This window comes from Rissa tridactyla, chromosome 1 (genome assembly GCF_028500815.1).
Source record: "Rissa tridactyla isolate bRisTri1 chromosome 1, bRisTri1.patW.cur.20221130, whole genome shotgun sequence".
Classification (NCBI taxonomy): Eukaryota; Metazoa; Chordata; class Aves; order Charadriiformes; family Laridae; genus Rissa; species Rissa tridactyla.
This window is the reverse complement of record NC_071466.1, coordinates 72,461,176-72,486,692: the sequence shown is the minus strand read 5'-3', so window position 1 is coordinate 72,486,692 and position 25,517 is coordinate 72,461,176. Positions and strand designations below refer to the sequence as shown.

The following is a 25,517-nucleotide window of genomic DNA, read 5'->3' as shown; positions in this document are numbered from 1 at the left end:
TTTATCTCCAGCACTCAAGATGTGAAATATGAACTCCCCTGAAGCCCTGGGATCAGGAAAACATTCTGGTGTCTGAACCCTGATGTTTCTTTAGTATTTTGTTTCCTTTTCCCCTCTGCAGCAACAAACAAAAACCCATGTGAAACCTGCTGGGTTTTGTGTAGCTTGTTTGGCCTGTGTTGCTCCAGTATTTTTTGGCATGTAGCAATCGGTGTCAAATAAAGTTGTGTATTTACAGTGAGATGCTTTTATCATGCTTACTCAGCAAATATTTAGATGCAGGCAGGCTGTTGACCTTCTCTCTTGAGAGTGAAAAAGGTTTTTGTGCTTCCTGCAAAGTCTGTTGCTATTGGTGGGAAAGTCAGTCCCCAGGGTGAAGTGTCAGAATGCAAACGCTGTTCTGTAAGCCTTGAAAACCACACAAAGCAGAGCTTATTTCCATTCATATATAATAATGCTAAGTTGCTCTGTTGTTATAGCATAACACAATTAACCACATCCTCCCCCAGAAGAATAATAAAGGTAGAAGAATAATAGAAGTTTTTGTATATTATGGTATTTTTAGACCCTGGGAGGTATTAAAACAGACAACTTTTACCTTGAAGAAAACAGCATTCTTCATTTGTTCTTGGTTTGCACACTCATGCAACACGAAGTTACTGGAGAAATGTCTTCAGGCATCATGCTGGTGCTGCCATCTAGTGCAGCTGGGTATCAGGAGAGCTGTGACACTTAGCTATTCTTCTGGCATGGTCTGACAGGTGGTTATTCGCTGTCCTCACTAGTTTGGACTGTCCTGATCCCTCTGTCTGCCCACACCCGCTCCAAGGCTGCCCTTTCTATTGTGCCAGCACAGCTGCTAGTGTGTGAAACCTGCTCAAGAACCAAACCAGCTGAAAAATAACTGCTTTTGTTGTTCCTCTTGGCCATCTTTTTTCCTAGGTAGATCTGTTTTCTGAACTGTCTGCCATCTAGGAACACAAAATACTTTTTTTTCTGGCACAGGAGAGGCAGGGAAGGCAAGGGCAGATAACTGGAATGGCATGAGAAGCATTGCTCCTAATGCACAGCCTTGGTAGGGTTAAGCTGCTGCTTGATGGTCTGTGTTCTGGTGGCTGTACTGTTCCCAGCACTCGAGTATGGTCCTTTGTAGCTCCCACTGTAGATTGCAGTACTATGCCAGGAAACAACTGGCACACTGAGATAACGTTTCTCTTCTCTGGCCACATATTTGGGTTTTAAGGATTTTTTTTCTATATGTGTTTCATCTGATGGACTTCAGTTCAGGTCAGGGGGCTGAGTGAAAAAGGTTGTATCCCACAGTAAGCAGCATAGTCTGAGACACCAGCTTCTGATGAGGGATGTTTTCTGGAACTGATACAACTTTTCTTCTGTTTGTACCTATTCCTTTATCGAGCTTCAGCACAATCTCAGCACTGTCTATCCAGCACATTAAAGAGAAAAAGATGATGGATCTTCAGGAAAGAGATAGAAGCCCTGTGTAACTCCTTGCCAGAGGATACTGCGGCAGTAGGAAGACGACACGGGTTCCTGGAGAGACCAGACTTGGAAGAGGGATGCAATAGGAGGTGAATAAACAGACAAAACATAACAGGCTCAGGAAATTCCTGGTGCTGAGAGCAACTGGGGGCTAGGAGAACACTGAGTTGGAGTTATGGTGTATGTTGGATGTGATCCTCCTCTTTATTTTTCTTAGTAGTCCTTACTAAGAAAAAGTACCGAGCTAGATGGTTTGAACCAGCACAGCTGTTGTCATGTTTCTATGACCTGAACTATAAAAGCAGTACAAGGATGGAGCTATTCCATCAAAATTTGCTACCACTGCTCTTGACAAACATTCCTTCACGTCTTTTTTTCGTGTCATTTATTGATGGTTTAATTCCATAAATGGCAAGTCTTGCAAGGAATCATCTTGTCTGAATTACAGACTCTTTGAAATTCATCATTGTTGTCTACTTTTGTATATCACTGCCTGTTTCTTCATGTCAGCAAAGTTTGCTGTCATTGTCCATTATGTTGCTTCAACAGGCTCCAGAGTTGCTTTTTATCCTTCTGTGGATTTGTGATTTTGCCATGATTTCAGTAACCCCAACGAGCTGTTTGTTGGTTCAAGATATGGTATTTCCATTGTTTGTCGCCATATTCTGTGTCTTTTCAAACTTTAATGGACCATCTGAAGGGACTATGTTCGTGAAAACCACCTGGAGACATTTTGCTAGAGCAGGTTCTACTTCTTTTGTCATCACTATTCTATTGGCTTAATCTTTGGAACATAAATATTTATTTTGTTTTGATGCAGGGGATACTTTTACTGCTTCCTATTGGATATTACATTTTGATGGAAACTTCTGGGTGTTTCTTCCTTCTCATTAATTTACCCAGAATTTCAGACTTAAGAAGTTAGCTCTTTCTTTCCAGACATTGTTTGACTCGAATGACTAAACAGAAAAAAAAGGAGGAAGTAATAATACGGAAAAAATAGGAGGTAGTAAACCCCCGTACCTGTAACCTCACAGACTTTTCTGTTGGCATGGTGCAAGGAGATGCATGGACTAGACCTAAACACAGTTATAACAGTGTATTTGGAATTGAACTTCTAGAGACCATACGAGCCTCTGAATAGTTATGACAAATACTACTTACAAGTTCCTTAAATTCCACCTTTTCAGCTATGATGGTAGGTGGAATTATCCATAACAATGATGTGCAGATGCTATTTAATGGTAGGATTTCCATTCTAGGCTTTCTGTTCTCCAGCTCAAAAGAGCAACAACAAAAAGAGAAAAAAATTAATCGGAATTACTCATATCCACTTTAGGTGGAACATACGAAATATTTACTGGCAAATGGAATTTACAGTAAGGAGTTAGAGGTGAAGTCAATGGAAAAAATGGTTACAGGTGGGAAGCTAATTGATTGGTTGACTGATTAACTGAAAGGAAACATAACCGAAAGGTATGCCCACTGAAGTGTACAATCTCAGAGTTTTTTTGCAAGTAATCTCAGTCCTCTTCATGCTGGCTAGAAGGGGTTATAGTAACATTGGTTACAATACTTAGTTGTGCATTTAAAATTTCTTCTGAAATCTGCAGATCAGGGATGTGTCCTTGCTTTCCTCATACTATTTCTTGAAAATGTAGTTGAGATGTGTGCTGTTATGCTGCGTTGATATGCTAATCTTCTATTGTGATGAATATGCTGGAAAACATGCCACAATCTTGTTAATTTTCTATTTTTTTTGCTAAGTGTAGGTAGTTTCCATCTAGATTTTAAGTGTTTACAACGAATGAATTTTTCTTTGATTTAGATTTTCTCATCAGACACATTCTTGCAGTGTAATTCAATATTTTCTGAAACTCCATAATAAACTACTCCAGAAAGACAACACACTGAACAGAATAACTCAAGGACTTTAGTGTCTCACAACTATTTTTCAAAGAGTATGTAACGTACGAATTGCTTTACATATATGTTTCCTTCATTGGCTTATCAGCCACAGAGTTGCTGTTCTACTTATGACTACTTTTAAACTGTGTCTTTCGATCTTTAGCATATGAATTCATAGAAAAAGTCTGCTCTTGCTAGTGATGTGGAGAGAGATTAAATCAATTTTCTGGTTTTATTTTGTATGGTAGACTGCCATTTCTACTGACGTCTTAAAATTCAGACTCTGTGGCTACACAAAGGTCAGATCTGACCTGAGGTTTTGCTGGGGCAGAAAATCAACCTGACTGATAGAAACTTTACGCTGGCTTTGCAGTATCAATAAGTTTTGTGATAGCAACAGGAGGAAAGTCTGTAGAAAGAGCTCTCCACACAAGCACTCTCATTCAGAAAACTAGGATAAATTAATTTGCATGAACATAGCATTATTTCTGTGATATCCTGCAGAGCTAGAAATGTGTCTATGGGTAATGCCTTTGCCTGAATTTAGACTCACACCCCAAAAAAGGGAAAGGGACAATCTAATATGCCTTTCTGGTTAGTGGCAGAAGGTGAGGACCTGAACACCTTCAGAGGTAGTTCTGCTCCCTAAATTGGCTACCCTTGACCCTTGCCATTGACTGTAGATAGAACTAATAGGAAATGCTTACTTCCACCCCCAGTCATGATGTAAGCTGGCTATCTGTTTTCTGAGAATAGATGCTAACGAAGCAGAAACAGCTCTGATGATACAAAAAATCTGAATGCATGGTGCGCCCCCGCTCATTTCTTCATTCTCATACTAGCCTTGTAATTAGAGCAGTCATTGGGAAACTGGTGACCTCTCTTGCCCTGAAGGGGAACATGCTCTTTCAACTCCTCCTAGGACACTTTCTGCTTCTTCTGAGGTACCTGGACCAATTTGTACCTGCTAGAGCAGTTTTGCATGTTGAAAGCAAATGTGAGGGAGGCAACCCACTTAAGAGGAGTCAGAGCCTCAGAATACAAATTTCTTATTAATGTCCACCCCCAACATGGCTTGAGTCAAATTCACTTTTGTCTGTTCTCTGTCTTCCCCACAATTTATAAACCCCAACATGTAGCATCCCAGTTTCAATGGGCAGGGTGAAGGGCTCTTCCTGTGATGTAGAAGCCTCTACAGATCTTAGAAGCTGGGTCTTCGTGTTTCTGGATAAGTCTTCTGACTGAAAGCCTTGTCTGGGCACTGTGGATTGTTCTCGGTCTGAGCTGTAAATGATTTTACATTGGAGAGAAATCCTTGTCCTTTCCAGAGGATGGGTTCTGAGTGTGTAGCGTGCCTGTCTTAAGCGCAGAAGAGACTTTGAATGAGTTCAGGCAGTGCTGGACGTCGTATATATGCGATTTTTTCCTGGTGTGTGAGTCAGTCCTATTTTCTAAGTCTCAATTCAAGCAATATTTAGCTAGAAATACATGACAGTTGGAGCCTGAATGATAAACAATTTGTGGACATGTCTATGTTGTCTGGGCTTGCATGGCCTTTGGGAACAGCAAACTGACTCTATCCTTTATAATCACGGAATCACGGAATCTTCAGAGTTGGAAGGGACCGCTAGAGATCATCTAGTCCAACTCCCTTGCTAGAGCAGGATTGCCTAAAGCACATCCCTCAGGGCTGCATCCAGGCGGGTCTTGAAAATCTCCAGAGAAGGGGACTCCACAACCTCCCTGGGCAGCCTGTTCCAGTGCTCTGTCACCCTCACCGTAAAGAAGTTTTTCCATGTATTTGAACGGAACTTCCTATGTTCTAGCTTGTGCCCATTGCCCCTTGTCCTGTCACTGGGAACGATTGAAAAGAGCCTGGCTCCGTCCTCCTTAAACCCACCCTTTAGATACTTGTAAACATTAATCAGGTCCCCCCTCAACCTTCTCTTCTCCAGGCTAAAGAGTCCCAGCTCTTTCAGCCTTTCCTCATAAGGGAGATGCTCCAGTCCCATAATCATCTTGGTTGCCCTTCGCTGGACTCGCTCCAGTAGTTCCCTGTCCCTCTTGAACTGGGGAGCCCAAAACTGGACACAATACTCCAGTTGTGGCCTCACCAGTGCAGAGTAGAGGGGGAGAATGACCTCCCTCGACCTACTGGCCACAGTCTTCCCTATGCAGCCCAGGATGCCATTGGCCTTCTTGGTGACAAGGGCACACTGCTGGCTCATGGATAATTTGCTGTCTACTAGGACCCCAGGTCCTTCTCCTCAGAGCTGCTGCTTCCCAGCATGTCCGCCCCTAACCTATACTGGTGCTTAGCATTCTTCCTTCCCAGGTGCAGGACCTTGCACTTGCTTTTGTTGAACCTCATTAGGTTCTTCTCTGCCCAGCTCTCCAGCCTGTCCACGGCAGCACGGCCCTCTGGAGTGTCGGCCACCCCTCCCAGCTTGGTATCATCAGCAAACTTGCTGAGGATACACTCTGTCCCCTCATCTAGGTCATTAATGAATATATTGAACAAAATTGGTCCAAGTATTGACCCCTGAGGGACACCACTGGTTACAGGCCTCCAACTAGACTCTGTGCCACTGATCACAACCCTCTGAGTTCTGTCACTCAGCCAGCTCTCGATCCACCTCACTGTCACCTCATCTAGCCCATACTTCCTCAGCTTCCTAATGAGGATGTTATGGGAGACAGTGTCAAAAGCCTTGCTAAGGTCAAGGTAGATGACATCTACGGCTCTCCCCTCATCCAGCCAACCCGTTATAACATCATAGAAAGCTATCAGATTGGTCAGGCATGATTTGCCCTTGGTAAATCCATGCTGACCACTTCCAATAACTTCCTGTTCCTCTATGTGTTTGGAGACGACATCCAGAATGAGTCGCTCCATTACCTTCCCAGGGACAGAGGTGAGACTAACCGGCCTGTAGTTCCCTGGGTCCTCCTTCTTGCCTTTTTTGAAGATTGGAGTGATGTCAGCCTTCCTCCAGTCCTCAGGTACCTCTCCTGTTCCCCATGACCTTGCAAAGACAATGGAGAGCGGTCTAGCGATAACATCTGCCAGCTCTCTCAGCACTCGCGGGTGCATCCCATCAGGGCCCATGGATTTATGAATGTCCAGCTTGGCCAAGTGGTCTCTGACCCGGTCCTCCTCAACTAAGGGAAAGTCTTCCTCTCTCCCGACCTTCCCCCTTGCCTCCAGGGTATGGGATGCGTGAGGGACGGCTTTATCAGTGAAGACCGAAGAAAAGAAGGCATTCAGTAACTCTGCCTTCTCTGTGTCTTCCACCACTAGGGCACCCGCCTCATTCATCAGTGGACCTATATTTTCCCTAGTCTTCCTTTTTCTGTTGATATACTGGAAAAATCTCTTCTTGTTATCTTTAACTGCAGTGGCCAAGCTGAGTTCTGATTGAGCTTTGGCCCTTCTAATCTTCCCCCTGCATAGCTTTGTTATATCTTGATAATCCTCATAAGTTGCTAAGCCCCTTTTCCAGAGAATGTAAGCCTTCCTTTTTTTCCTGAGGTCCAGCCAAAGCTCTCTATTTAGCCAGGCTGGCCTTCTTCCCCGTCGGCTTATCTTTCGGGACATGGGGATGGCCTTCTCCTGTGCTTCTAAGAGCACCTGCTTGAAGTATGACCAGCCTTCCTGGGCACCTTTGCTCTTCAAAACTGCCTCCCAAGGGAACACTCTCAACCATGCTCCTAAACAGGTTAAGGTCTGCCCTTCGGAAATCCAAGGTGGCAGTTCTGCTGGCTCCCCGCCTTGCTTCACCAAGAATTGAAAATTCTACCATTTCATGGTCACTGTGCCCAAGACGACCTCCAACCTTTACGTCCCCCACAAGACCTTCTCTGTTAACAAACAGTAGGTCCAGTAGGGCATTTCCCCTAGTTGGTTCCTTCACCAGCTGTGTTAGGAAGTTGTCTTCCACACACTCCAGGAACCTCCGGGACTGTTCCCTCTCTGCTGTGTAGTATTCCCAGCGGACATCTGGGAAGTTGAAATCCCCCACAAGAACAAGGGCAGATGATCGCGAGACCTCTGCCAGCCACTTATATAATACTTCATCGGTTTCTACATCCTGATTAGGGGGTCTATAACAAACTCCCATCACGATATCTGCCTTGTTGGCCTTCCCCTTAATTTTTATCCATACACACTCAACACTGTCATTCACACTGTTGAGTTCTAGACATTCAAAACTGCCCCTAACATAGAGGGCCACCCCACCACCTCTCTTCCCTTGCCTATCCCTTCTGAAAAGCTGGTAGCCATCAATTACAGCACTCCACTTGTGTGTGTCGTCCCACCACGTTTCCGTGATGGCAACCACATCATAGTTTCCCTGCTGCACGATGGCCTCCAGCTCGTCCTGCTTATTCCCCATGCTGCGTGCATTAGTGTAGATGCACTTCAGTTGGGTTAATTGTCCTGCCACTTTCTTGGGGGGACAGGCCCTGATTTGCACCTGATCATTCTCGGACACTACTGTAGTTACCAAATTATCACTACTCCTTGTGTCTATGCTGCCACACAATTCACTATCCCCCACCATCGTGGAGACAGGCTGCAAGACCTTGCTATCACTTTTACCCATGAGCACTGCTATGTTGCTCCCAGGCACCACTTTTGTGATCCTGGTTTCGTCCCCATCCCCCATCAAACCTAGTTTAAAGCCTTATGAATAAGCCCTGCTAATTCTTGTCCCAGTCTCTTTCTTCCCCTTCGGGTTAGGCTTCCCCCGCCTGATGCCAGCATGCCTGGTTTCCTGTAGATCAGCCCATGTTCAAAAAAGCCAAAGTCCTGCCGGACGCACCAGTCGCGGAGCCAGGAGTTAATTTGCTGGCTTCTCCTATTTATCCCCTCGTCTACCCCTGCAAATGGTGGGATAGAGGAGAACACTATTTGTGCTCCCGATCCCTTAACCAGCCGTCCCAGGGCCCTAAAGTCATTCTTCATTGCCCTCAGACTTCTGGTACCTACTTCGTCACTGCCTACCTGAAATATCAGTAGTGGATAGTAATCTGATGACTGGACCAGGGAAGGGAGTTTCCTCCGTATGTCCTTAATTCTGGCCCCAGGGAGGCAGCTGACTTCCCTGTAGGATGGGTCCAGTCTACAGGTAGGGCCCTCCGTTCCTCTCAGAAGGGAGTCACCTACTACAATAACCCTTCTTTCTTTCTTTGTTGAGGACGTCCTGAGGTGTGGGGGTGAGTGACTAGCACTGGGCATTTCACTGGATGGATCAGCTTCTCCATCCTCAATCGCCTGGTCCTCAATTTCCAGAGCCTCATACCTATTACATAAGGGCAGTTGGGATGGTGAGGGGGGCCGTGAGAGGTTTCGCTTACCTCTCCGAGGAGGGATCTGACTCCACTCCCCCTTATCCCTTGAGTCCTCTCCTTCTGCCTGGTGACAGGGGGGAAGTGGGTCATCCACTTCTGATAGAGCCTCTTCCTGCTGCCTTTGCCTCAGAGTATGGCTCCACCAATCTATTTCATAGATTACTTCTTTCACTCCGGGACCACCCGTTTAGAGCTGCCGCGTGACGCTGACTCCGCCCCCGCCGCGTCAGCAGCCGCCCCCGAGCTGCCGGTTCCGGCACGAGCTAGCCGCCTTTCCTGGCTACAAGAGCCCTCGAAAGAGCCCTCAAAAGAGCCCTTTGCCGGCCTTATCCGCCGCGATCCCCTTCCCCAGTGAGGCCTTACCTGCACTGAAGCTGGTCTCCACGGCGACTGCAGATAAAAATAACTTTTTTCCTGGATATTGGAAATGAATACCAGGAAAGAAGTCTCCTGCCAGTCTGCAGCTTCTTTAAAGTAAGAAAATAGCAAATCTTATTACTGTCTGGATGTGCAGTGTGTCATCTCCATGTCACCTACCTGTCCTATGACATCCCCAGCAGTGTGGACGTGCCTGCACTGAGGATGGTGAGGCAATATGGAGTTGGCCAGGGAGCATCCTCCGCTCAGCGACATAGACTGTGAGTAGCGTGTTACGTAGTGTGCGCATATGTAATGTCACCTGAGGGTGCCAGACAATTCATTTAAGGCACAAGAGCCTCAAGATCATGACTGAGCTAATCAACAATCTGCACACAGGCTGTAGCAGTCCCTCACATGCAATTATCCGAATGAACCATGCAGAGTGGCTGGCACTTGCTTGGGAGCCTGGTGCACAGTGCACGCTGACTCTGTGGAATCAAGAGCACGTGAGGGCTTGATTTGTCAGTCTTTGCAGGACAGATATTCACTGAACTTATATGCAATTTTAATAATTTTTTATAATATTTATTACTTACTTCTACTTCTGCATTAGGGATCTTTATTTACCCTGAGAGATACCAACAGGTCCACGTTAGGTAATAAGAACTAAGCATCCTTGAATTTTTCTTCTTTTAGGCCTACTTGTTTCAACTGCTTTTTTGTAAGATAAAGGAGGTGGAATATGGTTTATCTTTGACACTAAAGTGTCATTTCCCTGGCAATGGAAAAAAAGGAATTTAAACTCAAATAAGAGTTACCTCCCTTCATTTTTGTGTTTCTTCTGTTTCCCTATTAATGTAAGAAAATAACAACTATCATACCAGCTCACACAATCTCCCCCACCCCCTGTCCCCAGGTCTTTATTCTGTTGCTAACCAAAAGCACAGGCCATCAAAAACAGGCAAAGGAGAGGACGATGAACCTTGTCAATCATGTGGGATGGACATCCTTAAAGTAGCTTTTCCAGCATCTTCAATGGTGATCAATGTATCTCTCCTCCTGAAATTCGAGTCATGCCTTTCGAACCCAACTATGCATCTACTTTTGACGACTTCGTGTGGCACTTCACATGCCTGATCCTTTCCCTATTTCTTTTATCATAAGAGGTACTGAAAAATTGTTCCCTGTGTAATTTTTCCTCGTGCTGAAAGTCCTCCCTTTTCTCAGCTGCAGATTGCCAGTCAATCTGGCTTATCCTTGCAGCAAAAGCCCTCTGTACCTCTTATATCCTTACTGCTCTTTTTCGTAACTTTTTTCACGCTATTATATCCTTTTTGTCACTGGCAATCAGAATGACATATGCTGCTCAAGATAAGGATATGTTGCATCAGTGTAATAACATTTCCTGTTTTGTTATCTTCTTTTGCTAATAACTCCTCACGATCTGTTTGCCCTCTTGATAGCTGCTGAACATTGGCTGTTTTCAAAGAAAATCCAAAATGATTCCAAGATGTCCTTCCCAGGTAGTGAAAGCCGATCCCTTTCAATGTGTTGGTAAGATTATTTCTCCAAGAATATTTCTTTATGTAGATCAGTGGCTAACAATAGCAAACCAAGTAAACCATGAAAATTTATCCATTGTCCAAAAGCAATCATTCTGCTACAGAGCTGACTGACAGAGTGGCCCTTGGGTTTCAATTAGTTTCACAGGATCTAGGAAACTTCCAACATTTGGGTCCTGTCCTAGAGCCTCAGTCGTGGACTGGTGTGTCTGGGAGCCACAGGTAGTTAGTACAGCTGTTGGGCTCCAGCGTGTGAGGCTGTGATATGGTGAGAGGATGACAGAGGGACGTACCTCCTCATGTTGTACGATGCAGAGCACGCCCTTCACTGCTAATGTGGGAGATCTTGGACAAGCTTGCTTCTGCAGGCTGTTAGCTGTCTAGGAACATAAGCCTAGGAAAAGTTTGGCCTGTGGTCACGGGCTCTGAGAGCAATCAGGCAGGATAGCTTGAAACCTGCAGCTCTTGAAGGCACCGAGTTCCTCAGAAGCGGCTAGGACACTGTGCAAGTTCTGCTGCTGGCCATGGAAACGAGGTGGAACAGAGAGGTTTCTAATCAAATACTTTTGGGTAAAAAAAAAACAGACATGAACTGACCTCCATTTCTGCCTGAATCCATGCTGAGGACTCACATTTCTAGTGTAGGCATTGATTAATTGTGGATTAAACTCACAGGGGCTCTGGGGGAGCTTGTGCTCCACTGCTTCAGAGAGCTGCCTCCCAAAAGTCATACATGGACCCAAAATCAAAAGAATAAATGGCTTTAGAAAACGTTTGCCTAGTGTGAAGAAACTCCACCATTCAGCACTGAATTTCTGCATAGTAGTGGGTTGCCTGTATTATATCACTTACATCCTACAGGGAAAGCAGATGGGGCAGGGTTTCTCCTAAATCTTCCCAGAAGCTGGTGCTTCTTATTGGCACCTGGCAGGCCAAATTGTTGTGCACAATGACCTCTCAAGTCTGTGAAATAGCCCTGGTGAAGACCTGCATGGGTTTGCAACAGGCCATAGTTACATACAGGTTGTTTTCCACGTAGAATCCTACAGAAATGAGGCATTTGACCCTGGGGGACAATAGAAAGGTGAGCATTTGATACACCAAGTCTATGTTATGCAGGGCGAGTAGGCATGGTGACCACAGATGTGAACAAATATCTCATTTTAGATTGACAGGAAAAGCAGCTTGGTTCTTGGAACAGCTCATCTCCCAAGAAGACTTGCAAGAAATCACATGGAGAGCTGCAAGAAGGTTTTCCATAAACAGAGGAGTTTTGCTTAGTGAAGGGAGAGAAAAAAAGGTTGTGTTGAGTTTACATTTTCATAGTGAAAGAAACAAGCCTGAAACCTCAGGTAATAATTGCTGGAAGGAACGATGCATGCCATTTGGTATCTCTAAAGCTTACAGAGACAGGAAACTCTCTGTGTTCCCAAAATTTCTTGTCCCTGGCCAAACTGGTTATATGCAGTTCTACAATAAACAGCCCAATTGCTGACATACTCTCTCCTCGTTTTCACGTAACTGTCTGCTGGGAGCCAGGGCCACAGAAGGTTTTCATTCTCTAGCCCTCGCCCCTCTGGTTTTACAAGTGCTCTAAGGTCTAAGGGTTGGGCGTTTTAACGATTTCTGAACTTTAGCAGGGGATTCCTTGGGGTCTGGGCATCTGGCTTCTTCAACTGTAACAAAAACTAACAAAAATGATGATTTTTTTATTCTAGCAAAAATAGGTTGGGTGACATTTCCTTTCCATAGGAAAAGTTCGGAAGTTCTAGTTTTCATGAGAAGCCTTGTTTTTCTTTCCAAAATATTTTAAACCTTCAGGGAGTGCAAGCTCCAAGTTGTAGCCAGATCTGATAGAAAATACGAGATAATTATCAGAAAAATGTTCTTCTAAAAACCCAGACATTTTCTTAAATAGTGGCATTATCAAAAATATAAATAATTTTTACAACTAAAGCTCTGCTCCTGCATGCTGTCAGTAAGTCATGACCCTCTTTTATCAGTAAAACATTAAATTCCAGTAATTCACATACATTAAGGAAAAAACAAGACTATTTAGTAAAAAGTCATTATGAACAACATCCTTTGTCAACAAATTATCTTCAATGACTTTCCAGAGGATCCAAATTCATTTTAGTTGTGTAAATTAGTAAGAACTGTGTCTTTCGCATCCAAGTGATGATTTCCAGAATGCCATGTATTTGTAGAAGTGTCTTCCTAAGAAATCATGTAGAAAAAACTCCTCATTCTTAGTCAAGAGGTCAGATAGGAATAACAACAATGTGCTGAATAATCTTCTGTTTCCACAGTAATGGGAAATAGAGCGGGTGCTGCACAGGAGGTTAGCTTCCCGTGCACTCCGAGAGGACGGTTGGCTGTAAGGGCCTGGGGCTTCTGGTATTAGTCTATGCTGTTGCACCAAGGAATGACCTCTTGGATCTAACGGTCTTTGACTTCAAATTTGGAAAATTTCACTTATGCACATCTTTTCTGTGCCCTGAAGTTAATTGGACACAGGAGGGCTGGTTTATTAGTCTTTTCTTTTGTGGATAAACTTTGGATAGGTTCCTTGCCCAAAGATACTTGCCTGCTCAGACTCACTCTCATCTCTGTACTGTAAGGCATTCTGGTACCCAAGGACAGGACCACCTGTGGGAATGGAAGATCCTGGAGACTCAGTGGAGTATTTTTATTTCCATAAAAGCAACAGATGTACTGTACCGATCCTCTCTCTGGTGGGCTTTGTGGTCTTCCCCCTGGGGATCTTGCTGGCGGCCCGGTGACATTCAGAACAGCTGCTGTTGTTTTCATTCTGGCTGTCTGAATCCAGCCTCTGTGGGATGGTGGCGCAGCTGCTTTCCTTTTGGGGCAAGGCATGGAGCAGAGAAATTGAGAACTGCTTTAGAACGGGAATCTGGTTTTAAGATACAAAGGCTTTGGGGTTGCTGTCAAGATTTTTGTTTCAATATTGTCCTTAGCCGGACTACATAACTATCATTGTTAAAATCTTTTATAAACTGCTGGTGATCAAATAACTTCCCAAGTAGCACATCAATGTGCAACCCAAAGGTAAGTACATGCCAGACACATTAAAAAGGGCAGATATAATTATTGTTACTTTAGCCAATTGCTTCCTTCAAGGTATTCTCACCTCCATTTTTGCAGCATCTGAACTTTAGTGGCAGCTGTAGTGGAGCTGAAAACTCAATAGCTCTGCCTTGGTGGGATGAAGGAGAAAGAGGAGTACGCTGAAAGTACTGATGGCTTTGTAAGACTTAAATTCTTATTAATCTTTTTATGTCCACATGGACATCCTCACCTACTGTTCTGTGGCACCCTGCCATGACAGTTGACTTTGGCTGGCTGCCAGGTACTCACCAAGCTGCTCTATCACTCCCCCTCCTCAACAAGACAGGGGGAGGAAATACTATGAATAGTTCATGGGTTGAGATAAGCACAAGGAGATCAATTACTGTCAAGGGCAAGTCAGACTCAATTTGGGGAAATTAATTTCTTGCCAATTAATAACAGAGTATGGTAGTGAGAAATCAAACCAAACTAAAACCACCTTCCCCCTACCCCTCCCTTCTTCCCAGGCTCGACTTCACTCCCAACTCTTCTACATCCTTCCCCCGAGCAGTGCAGGGGGATGGGGAATGGGTGTTGTGATCAGTTCATAACGTTTTGTTTCCACTGCTCCTTCTCACGCTGTTCCCTTGCTGCAGTGTGAGGTCCCTCCCACGGGAGACAGTCCTTCACAAACTTTTCCATCGTGGGCTCTTCCCATGGGCTACAGTTCTTCACGGATTGCTGCAGTGTGGGTCCTTTCCATGGGGTGCAGCCTTCAGGAACAGGCTGCTCTAGTGTGGGTCCCCCACAGGCCACAGAACCTGCTGGAAAATCTGCTTCTGCATGGGCTCCTCTCCATGGCCTCAGTTCCTGCCAGGAGCCTGCTTCAGCATGTACTTGCCATGGGCAACAGCTTCTTTCAGGGCACACCCACCTGCTCCACTGTGTATGTCTGCTCCACCATGGTTCTCCATCGGCTGCAGGGCAACAACCTGCATTACCATGGTCTTCTCCATGGGCTGCAGGGCAACTTCTGCTCTGGCACCTGAAGCACCTCCTCCCCCTCCTTCTTCACTGACCTTGGTGTCTGCAGGGTTGTTTCTCTCACGTTGTCTCACTCCTCTCTCACAGTTGTTATGCAGCAGTTTTTACCCTTTCTTAAATATGTTATCGCAGAGGTGCGCTGATGGACTCAGCTTTGGCCAGCGGTGGGTCTCTCTGGAGCCAGCTGCAACTGGCTCTCTCCAACATGGGGGAAGCTCGCGGTGTCTTAGAATCATAGAATGGCCTAGGTTGGAAGGGAACTTTCAGATCATCTAGTCCAACCATCAACCTATCACTGACAAAACCCAGCACTAAACCATATTGCTAAGCACTATGTTTACCCGTCTTTTAAATACCGCTGGGGATGGTGCCTTAGCCACTTCCCTGGGCAGTCTTCTCATAGAAGCCACTCCTGCACCCCCTCAAGTCTTGCCACATAAACACAATACAGTCTGGTTAGGCATGTACCCCCCAACAGTGTCTTCTTGGGATAACTGTCTCAAACTTCTCTAAGAAAAGAACCAGCAGAGCTATTTGGGGGCCAACCCATTCGTCTTTATCCCAGTGCGGGTGGTAATAGGACTGCATGATTCATGATAAAGACTACGGGCAACTCTTAACCTTGGAGTAAGAGGGTCCATCCCCATCAGAATATTACGACTCTTGAAAAATCTTTCTAATTTCTGTTTTGCACAAAGCATGAGGTGCCTATGCTAGCCACAAGTAAGGCACCACAACACAGGGGAACAGGAAGGATAGTGTAACCTCGGTAGGGTGGATCCCCACCAGCTGAAAAACATTAGACCTACTATGTGTATGGACACACCCAACAACAGCTTTCCCTGCCACCTGGCCATTTGCCAACTCCACCAGCGTTACCTAGCTTGGCCTCAACAAATGTAGATAGTGAAACCTTCCCTGCCAGGGTCACTTCTGTCCAGGTGTCCCCTATTGTGTGCAAGACAGTCTGCAAGCAGGGTGCAAAAAATGTACACAGAAATTATTTCCTGGCTAATAGAGGTAGGTATTAGGCACCCAGAACTAATAGGCTGCTAGGCTAAGCATTACTTCTTGAAGCAGAGTGAACCCTGATGTTGCTGAGTTGCTGTTTTGCTATTTCTGTTTTTTATCTCAGGATTTTATCTTTTTTCATGTCATCATTTTTTCTCTTGAATGCTTGAATCCCTAACTCGTATGATCTCAATAACTTCATTCGATCTGGGTTTTCACTTTTTGTATCTAGCATGGCTTTAACTTGCATACTTTTCACAGCTCAGGAGTCATTTTGCCAGTGCAACCGAGTTAAGTTCATACAGCCATGCTGCACCAAACCCAGCCACTGAATCACAGACATCTCTGGGCCATTTACTCCTAGTCCTGGTAAGGATCTGTGGGGCCATCTACAGCATCTTGATACCAATACCAGATTTTTCTTTAAGGTCTAAAACCTAATGGCAGCTCCACTAGGTTCCCAGCAAGCTCTTCCAGTGGTTCACTAGCTTTCCTGTTAAAAGATTTTTCCTGCTTATCTTGCCTAATTATTCCCTGCTTCATTTAAGCGCATTACTTCTTGACCTCTTTGCTTGGAGAACAGATGATTCTCTTGCTTGTTGGAGTGCTGTGCCTACAGGCTGTCAAAGGAGCATGAGGCATCTAAGTCCCCAAAGAAATTTCTTGCCATTTTTATGTAAGCACATTTTTCCATATACTTATCAAATAGGAATTTTTTAGAAGCTGGACCAAAAGTTACAAAGCCTTAACATGGATTATAGCTTCTTATGAAAGCTGCGGGATGGCTTGTGCTCAGCTGGCAACTATACCCTTTTGTCAGGAGCTCAGTTTCCCACCTCCATCATGATCTGGGAAGAACCTGGGCATGGGGAATGGATGAAGGTCTCTTCTGAGTTGCAGAGCAACACAATAAGCATCTCTGATTATGTTTCAGTGGGCTTTATGACAGAAGAACTCATTCTGTATCCAGGCAATGGAAGTTAGTTTGACCCGAATGTATTTAACATTTCCCTGGAGTAATCTGACATGTTTTGGTGAGAGGATGCTGAATCTACCACTGAATGCAGATGGTTGCTCCAGTCTTTTTGTCTGAGTCTCTAGAAAATGGTGTCAGGAAATGAGGAAGGTCTTGATTCCAATGAAACTGCACAAACCTGAGCAGGGAGTGGTTTGTGAGCTTTTCAAGGTAGGGATCTGAGCTGACCCCAAATGGTTGGCTATTGTGAGATTTCATTGTTGCAGGGTTGGGTTTTTTTGAGCTCTTTTGCATTATCTGTGTCATATGGGAAGTGCAACCCCCAGGCCACTTCAAAGTAAATGCTACACCAAGAACCGGGGAAAGCATGGGTGTGACATCAGTAAGATCTTTACATACTGGTGTATAATTGCTACATCTTTGTGTACTGATGTGGAGATGCTGCATGCTGACAGCAGAGTCACAGGAACATGGGAAGTGATAAATGGTATTCATAACGCTGCCAGGGAAAAATTAGAGTTGGGGAATGACCGTAGCATAAAATCTTTGGTTAAAGAAAGAATGAACAGTTGGTTCTCAAAATGTCTTTAGGGGTTATTCTGTTAAGATATATGAACTGATTTGTCTGCTGGAATTTGGCTGATTTGGTACTGAGCTTACCCCTTTAGATTGGCTGCTGCGCAAGAAGGGGATAGTTTGGGACCTTTGGTCTGATGGGTCCAGGTTTGGTGCTGATGTTTGGAAGGTTGCTCAGGAGTCTTGAACAGTGCTCCCTGAAAATGTCTTTTCAGATGTTCGGTGGCTTGTACGGTCTCCTGAATACCTGCTCCGTACACTGGGTCATGTCTCTCTGTACACTGTGTACACTGGGTCATGTCCACTGCTGCGGCTACTTCTCCCTCTCCTCTTTCTTTCCCAGAGTTGCTTGTGGATTTCCTGTGGAACGGCCCTGCCCCTCCAGCCTTCTTTCCCTCAGAGACTTCATTTAGCTGCTGGTGCAGACAACTGGTTTCTCAGCAGCCTTCTTTTGTCAGCTTGACTTCAGTGAAGCAGTTTCCTTCACTGAAAACTCTTCCTGGTGCTCCAGGGACTTTAGAGCTGTTCTCCGGGAGCTGCTGCCTGACTGGACAAGGCAAAGCTGTCACTTGTTTTCAAACAAAATCTGTTTCCAAGCACCCTCTACTGGCTGAGTGTCTCTTCTTTGTTCTCCCCGGGCATGTGAGAAAGCCAATAACCAGCCAGCAGATTTATTGGAGTATAATCATGCTGAAATGTAATAACTTGTGATTAATGGAAAACCTGTGCTATTGGTAAAAGATATCTGATTAATTGGAACTGTGAGATGTCATTTCTGATAGGTACCTAAGGTTCCTACAGTAGTTTGCATTTTCTGCTCAGTTCAGTGGGAGGTGTCTCAAAATGCAGCTGTCTGTCTTGCTCCTACAGATATGAATTGCACAAGCCAGTTAAAAAGAGTTCCCAGTAATATCTGGTAGAAGCTACGGCAGAGAAATAAGTGCAAAAGACCCAGCCAGAGAGAGCAAGCCACTTCTCTGCTTTCTGAGTTTTCCAGATGGTAGGTTGAATTTTTATATTATCATTTAACCAAAAATAACTGATGCTGCTGGAAATAGTGAGAAGTATTTTAGAAGAAAGTTTATTTCAGTTCATTTATGTGCTTCTTTATCTCAAGAAAAAATATTAGGTTTAAATAGGGGATACACTTATGTGATAGACAAATAATTTTGGGAACAGCATAAAGGCTTATCTTATAATGAAGTGTATTTAGAAATGGATTTGTCCTCAGTTTTCTGGCAGATATTTTTACTAATTATTCAAAGACACAGAAAATATTTACTGTGCAATGGATTTTTCAGAGTTTAGTATATTTATGTACCTTTTTTCTTCAAAATAACTTGTATGAATAATGTGTATATCAATTCTAGCATTTCCATACTTAAATATTGGAATTCCTAAATTTTGCACTTACAGATGTAACTAGTGTAGGTGTTAACTGTTGTGAGTGCTAGTTCTGGAAGAAGTTCAGTGCTCCTGCTGCTATTTTAAAAGCTCATTTTCAGTCAGAATGGGTTTTCTTGTTTGATAAAAGAATGAAAATAACTTTCAAAAGGTGAATAAATGAATTTTATGTCTTAGTAAACAAATTTCACGCAACTGCTATTTCATGATATGTTTACACTGTAAAGTCTGTTAGGCTTTTGAAAGTAGAAATTGCAATACCGTTTCCAAGTTTTATTAGGTTGTAAGGTATGGTACCTTTATAATGTTTGTTCACTTATATAAACGGTACTATAAACAGTTTGTTGCCACATACAGTTTTGGAAAAAAAATCACAAATATGTTACTAACATAGTTGCCTTTGGAGAAGCAAGGAGTTAAGCCCTATAAACTACTACTTCTGTAACAAAACTAGGGGGTTCCCAGTTCTTTCATCTTCCTTTTGTATTTGATTTTAGGGGCTAGGTTTTGACATACTCAGATAGTTATCCCAAACCTCTGTATTTGGATCTAGTGCTTTTTCAGCATCATTCTGAAGTTTTCCTTCACAGAGCTTAGAATTAAGCACATAACATGCAGTTATTGTGAGCTATAGGAAGAAAGAGATTTATGGAAAATCTCTCCTTTTCCTTTTTCCCCTGGATATTAGCAGTCTAAATTTATGGTATACCGAGGACCCAACAATCTGTTATGCAGATTTTACTTCAGACTAATGTAATAAAACATAAGTTCTAAATACCTCTGCAAAAGCAGTAAGACAACTCAACTATTTGCAGAAATCATGTCCTTTGTCTCTCAGTGCTTCAAGCTACAGGAACTTCTTCCTTTTGATTGTGAGACGTGAGGTGTCTTAGTGCCTTTGTCTTGTGCCTCATAATGCCCTTTTCATTTGATGGAGGTGTGGGTGCTTTCATTTTGCTTTGCACCGAGTAATGCCACAAGCTGCCAGGCACTAGTGAATCAGTCCGTCTCTTTCTATTTGCTGTCTAGAACTGCAATCTCTGCCTCGGTTTTTACTCAGGTCATCTGGCAGTTTGCTGCTGACTTTGGAAATTGCAAACAGAATCACATTGTTCTTTGAATTGCCTGAGCTCTTTGTATTTTCAGGAAACGTTCCTCTTTAATTAGAGCCCCATATATTGCATGTATTTACACAGACAAACCCCAAACTCTACTTAAACTACCACCAATACATGGCAACTTAAAAACGGGGGGAAAATCCATAAAGCAATCAGAGTTAGGTGGGGAGAATCTGTCCTTTCAGTACAACTATCTTGCACTGTTTTGGTGCAGGCTGGTAGCCCAGTATGTGTAAGATCTCTCAAAGACATACTTTTTCAAGAAACAGAAGGGTAAAAGTACAACAACTGTCAAATACGATGACAGGCAAATGTAAATTTCTTACTCCTGGATCATTCTGGCACTTGTTAGAAGAGTAGGTGAAGGCAAGTAATTGGCTGCCACTATTCCTGGACAAAACTGTATCTCAAAAATGGAGAAAGCACAGCTCCTTGCAACTTCTTGTTAATCGCCATCCTTCCATTTCTAGGGCTGCAATAGCACTGTCAATAAGGGACTCGCCAGTATCTCCAATAGTGGTATCAGTTGTGGTGAAATACAATATAGACACGTACAAATAAAACATGAAATGAGAAAGAACCTGATTTCAGACAATCTCCATATCTAGTCTATGAAACTGGTTTTCCTTTGAAAGTCAGTTGTTTTACTTTTTGTCATCTTGCTGAAGTATCTTCTTGTTTAAACAAAAGAGCTCTGAAAAGTAGTAGGCCATTTAGTATAACTGCTGATATTGGGGGCAAACAGGTTTGTGAAACAAAAACAAACACTTGAAGGGAAAAGGCTCCCAGCAGAAAAGCCATATTCTGAATATTTTTTATGTCTATTTAATTGCTCAAATACTCTAATGACATTAAATTCTATTTATTATACGGCTTAGAGTTCTTCACTTAGATGATTGATTGTTAGGGTCTGTTTGGAGGCTTCACTGCAGAGACTCAGTTGATATAGATGTACCTAATCTCAGTTGTACGAACCAGCCCTACTGGAGCTAGTGTTTTGCGTATCATGTTTGTTTGCGTGTATACACATACGTGTATTTCGCATGCTGTAGGCATTCAGAAACTGATGGCACAGTGCTCTGGAAGGCTGCATAAATACCCTTTGGAGGGATTCACCTTCCCTTGCTATACCACTAGTTCTGACTATGTATATACCCTGCTGCACTCCCAGATGCGTCGGTCTGTCCCTCTCTGAAACAAACGAGCCATTCCAAATGTATGTGGGTACCAAATAGTTTAAAGTCAGCTTGCAAAACGGGACATCTGGCTGGACAGAAGGACCCTTTAGGAAGAAAAGGTCTCCTCTGCACAAGCCAATGCTAAATAGCAAAGTCACAAGTAACTGGAGATGATGAATTATTGGGAATGATCAGTAATGGCTCTTGTGAGCTGCAAGTGAAAAAAGTAATTTCTGTGAGAACAAACAAGTGAGACATAGGGTAACCAAAGCTGATTTGGATCAATAAGATTAGGTACAGTAACAGGTAGTGAAAGATAGTTAACTACAGTGGAAATTACTGCAGAGAATGAAGAGGTGTTTGAGAGCAGATCTATATCGTAACAAGGCTCAGTGAAACTAAGTCAAGGAGCCATGACCCCATATCATTTTTCAACTGCGATCAAAGTAGATCTTAGCTGGTGAATGAAGTCAAGCAAGTTGCTGGCAAATACAGGACCTGTTTAGGTCCTGAGCTGGATCCAGGCCTCTAATAATCCTGCTATGTGAAACTCAGCTCCCCGTTCCCACCTGCTGATCTAGTATGCTTCCTGGAAGTCCCAGAAATAAGTTCTAGGAGCAAGCCTTCTGCTTTAAAGGATGAACAAAGAAAAATGCTTTGCTGTGTTGAAGCTGTGAATATTTGTTGTGTGCTGTTTTGCTCTGTATCTTTCTTCCCAGAGGGCCTATCCTGTCCCAGGTCACTCCTGAACCCTCTTCTGGGCCAGCTCATTCATTCCTTCCAGGGCATAACTCCTGATGTTTGTTGTGTTGAAAAGTACCTCCTAAAAATCTATTAACCTGGCCTAAGATTTCCTTAAAATTAAAGAAGTCAATAGACTGCATGTGCTTGTATGTGGTGTTTTTCTCCAGCTCTAATGAAAGTGAGCATTGCTGATGCACAATGCTTCTAGGAGCTCCTGGCTGGTTACTTGCTTCCCATAAAAAGCACGACATCAGCCTTGCCATGACATTAAAGCTGGGATGCTGCTTTTTCAGTCTAAACCTCATCTTTTCTGTGATTTGTGAGTATCACTGCAAAATATCTACACTTAAATTCGCACGCTTTTCTCTTCCAACACTAAGTTCTGTTATTATTTTTTAAAGTTTTAAGAATAAGCCTCTGGATGTTATTAAACCCTCTAAAAGAAGAAACTTTCCATGCCAATAAAAAGCAAATGACATTTCTGAAAGCTCAAAATCTAGTTTGTTCTGAATTTCAGACTTGGCAAAAATGTAGGTCTTGATAAGGTCTGTCAATGTTTGTTTAGTCTGGAAATCCTTGGCACTGAAATAAAAATTCCTTGCCGTAAGTGTGACGACCGTACTTACTCTGCCTGTACATTTCTTGCCTATTTTTCACTACTTCTCTTGTGCTTACTATCTGCAAGATAAATTATAACTTGTTTCTAATGTGATTTCTCTTGAAAACTTATCTGCCATCTGTAGCACCCTGGGACCGCGTCTTCCTCACGCATGACGGTAGAACCCACCGCTCTGTGATCTGCAGTGAAGGACAGCATTCAAGCGAAGGCTTTATTAATGGTAAGTAGAATGCTAACAGCTGCGTAGTATAGCTGGATTGCGTGTCTGCTGTCTCCTGAGTTATCCTGAGATTAGGTCAATTTAGTATCCACAGACAAATAACCAGTTTCTTTAATAAAGGGGATTGCTGGAGGGTGCCTGGGCCGCGTGGCAACTTGTGAATTACAGGTGCATATCAATTAGACACAAATGAAAACATCAGTAAGGCATGGGATCTGCCCTACTGCTGTTACTTGAATATAATATATGTTCCTTTCCAGTCAATTTCTTCAGTTCCCCTTCAGGTTAGCATTGCTGATGACGCTCACCTGGTTTTGTTCTTACTGTTAAATGCTTTCCTAGAGAAGCACTCACTGAAGATACCTCCACCTCTGTAGAAAGCCAAAAAGGTGTTAGGTACCTAAGCAGTTGATTGGATGTAAGCTTAATTCAAAGCCAGGGTATATATTGTCAAATCCAGGACCTATCCTTTTCTAAATTGAGGTATAATTTTTTCTGCATTGGACTATGAAGAGAAAGCCAATGTACATTTGGCTTCCTTAAAAAAAAAAAAAGCAACTAAGCAAGAAGAGGCCTCTGCCTGAGGCCCACCGTGGCAGGGTAATTCCCCCGCCCCCATTAAACTAAGTCATAACAGTAGTTTCAACGGAACATCAACTATTGCACTGATTATAGAGCAAAGAGGATCATCTCAAAGCTGTAAAACCACTGCTACACACACACTCTGTACAGAGCAGCTCGCATGATGCAGTTTATCATTGCACGATACCATTATCTGTTAGCAGATGTACATCAGTGCCATGGCAGTAGCATAACTGGTACAGCCAGAGTATATTCTGAGATATCAATGTTTTTCTTTTTGGTTTAGAAGTATGATGGGATGTGTACATCTGATCTTCCTATCTGCCTTCCTCTCAGTTTCCATGACAGCCGAAACATGTAAGTTTCATTTTAAAAATACTTTCTGATGAGGTTTATTCTGTAGGAATGTGTAGGCTGTTCCCAAATTGTCAATTTTTTTAACACCTAAAATTAGCTAGTTTTCCTCAAGCCAAAAATCACTGTTGCAAATCTAGCTTTATGTGTTTTCTCTGTATATTAAAATGCACCGAGTACTGTCCATTTCTGTGACATTAAGCCTAGGTTCTACTTCTGCTCCTTGGCATCTCTGCAAGCAGAAAGAAAAGGGTCTTTTTGAAAGGATTTGGGAGTAGCCGGTGTTCCAGGCTAGTCTCCAAGAGCACGATTAAGTTGCCCTGAACAGGGCACATGTGTATGCACCTTGCTGAACCAGGGACGTAACTGGGCGCTTTGCTCTCTAAAAATGCTTGTTAATGTCCTGGTTTTGAGGTGGTAATACACAAGTGCAATGTAACAATAACACTTACCTGCCTATGGGGGATGTTCAAGACAGTAAGCTCTTTCTGACGGGTCAGGTCTGTTGACTCAGCTATATAATGCTGGCCAGTGCTGACCGGTGACGCACCATTACATAGCACTCATGTAGTTCTAGTCTCCAGCTGAGCTGCTTATTTGTCTGAAAAACATTATAAGATATGATCTCTAAATATTTCCCCATATTCTCAATTTTACAATACGAATGCTAATTTTCAAACACATTAGATTTATTAAGAGGCCAAATTCTGCTGAAGAAATTGCCAAGATAATTTTCACTGATGTCATTGAGTTTAGATGAGGCCTCTTATTTTCTATGTGTTCCCTCTCCTCCTCTTTTTCCTGGAAGAAAGCTGTATTTCCAATATACTCTTCCTTCGGTGGGGCAATGCCCGCTTTCCGGACACCCCTCATACATCCCACTATACTTGCAAGGCTCATGGGTAGGAATGCTGTTAAAATGGTGGGCCTGGGGTTACTCATACCTGATGTGGCTAACTTAGGTGCCTGAATTAGTAAGCGAGGAGACAAGTAATGTCAGTAGAGAAGGTCCGCTTCTTTAGAAAGAAGCATAGCAGAAGCCAAGTGTTCACCATGTAGAGAGACTCGCCACCTGATTTGTGCACCTACGTGTCTAAAGCCAGGCAGTGGCAATACTCCCACAAAGTGTGATTTTTGATAGAGGTTCTCTACTTTGTTTAGCTATTTGGTTACCTACTCTCATTTTCATGTTCCCTTACCTACTATAACTCCTTTGCCAATCTCCATCTCTGTGCAGTCTCCCTCCTGGCTTATTTTCTCATCTTTCTCTTCTCCAAAATGCAATTTAACTTTCAGATTAGCATTTCTGTTTTCAGCAGCCAATTCACTATTCAGGTGCCTGGGCACTTAAATATCTGTCATAATTGTTTGATTCAAGTTTCTCTGGACCAGTTTCAGTATTCAAGAGTAGAAATATACTCAGTTGAAAAAAAAATAAATTAGTGCCTTACTGCCAACTCCTTCCTCTTTTTTCTTTTGTGTGAGCGTGTGTGGGTTTCTTCCTATGCTTCTTATTTGTCTCTTATTCCTTTCTGGCATCTATTCACCTTCCCATCAGATTCTTCCTTTCAGTCTGTTACATTTCATTCACTTGTTTCACATTTCTGTGAACTATGGAGAGAAGCTCTTCTGGCTTTTGTCTTTTTTGGTTTTTTTTGATGATCTTATCTGCAGGCTTCCTCCTTCTTCTAGTTTTTTCTTCAGTGAAAGAAAAAAATTCTTGATTTCCTTTTTATGTATTAAAAAGACAGAGCAAAAACTCTTTTCTGTTGATAAATATTATTTATACTGAAGTAAGGAAAGCTAACTTCATAGTACAGCATTAAAGCCAGTGCTTTTCTGTCTGTGTTTAAATTCCTGTTTTGAATAAAACCAGGTTTTTAAGCAAAGATTTGCGTAAGAAGTTCATTTCCAGCAATCACTGTTTTTCAATTAAA

General features: G+C 43.1%; 1 protein-coding gene across 2 annotated transcripts in view; it reads left to right on the top strand.

Annotated features, from left to right (window-relative positions):
- The first annotated feature begins 18,260 nt into the window (after window positions 1–18,260).
- The window catches only part of LOC128918250 (interleukin-1 receptor-like 1), a 28,184-nt gene continuing 20,927 nt past the window's right edge, over window positions 18,261–25,517 (top strand). Inside the window, exons 1-3 of one of the 2 annotated variants that reach the window (XM_054222227.1) lie at window positions 18,261–18,361; window positions 22,549–22,644; window positions 23,516–23,583. In XM_054222227.1, the coding sequence (XP_054078202.1) occupies window positions 23,517–23,583 (67 nt within the window). In that variant the 5' untranslated portion in view covers window positions 18,261–18,361; window positions 22,549–22,644; window position 23,516. Of the gene's footprint in view, window positions 18,362–22,548; window positions 22,645–23,512; window positions 23,584–25,517 lie in introns of both variants that reach the window. The other variant, XM_054222216.1, reaches the window with a different exon arrangement.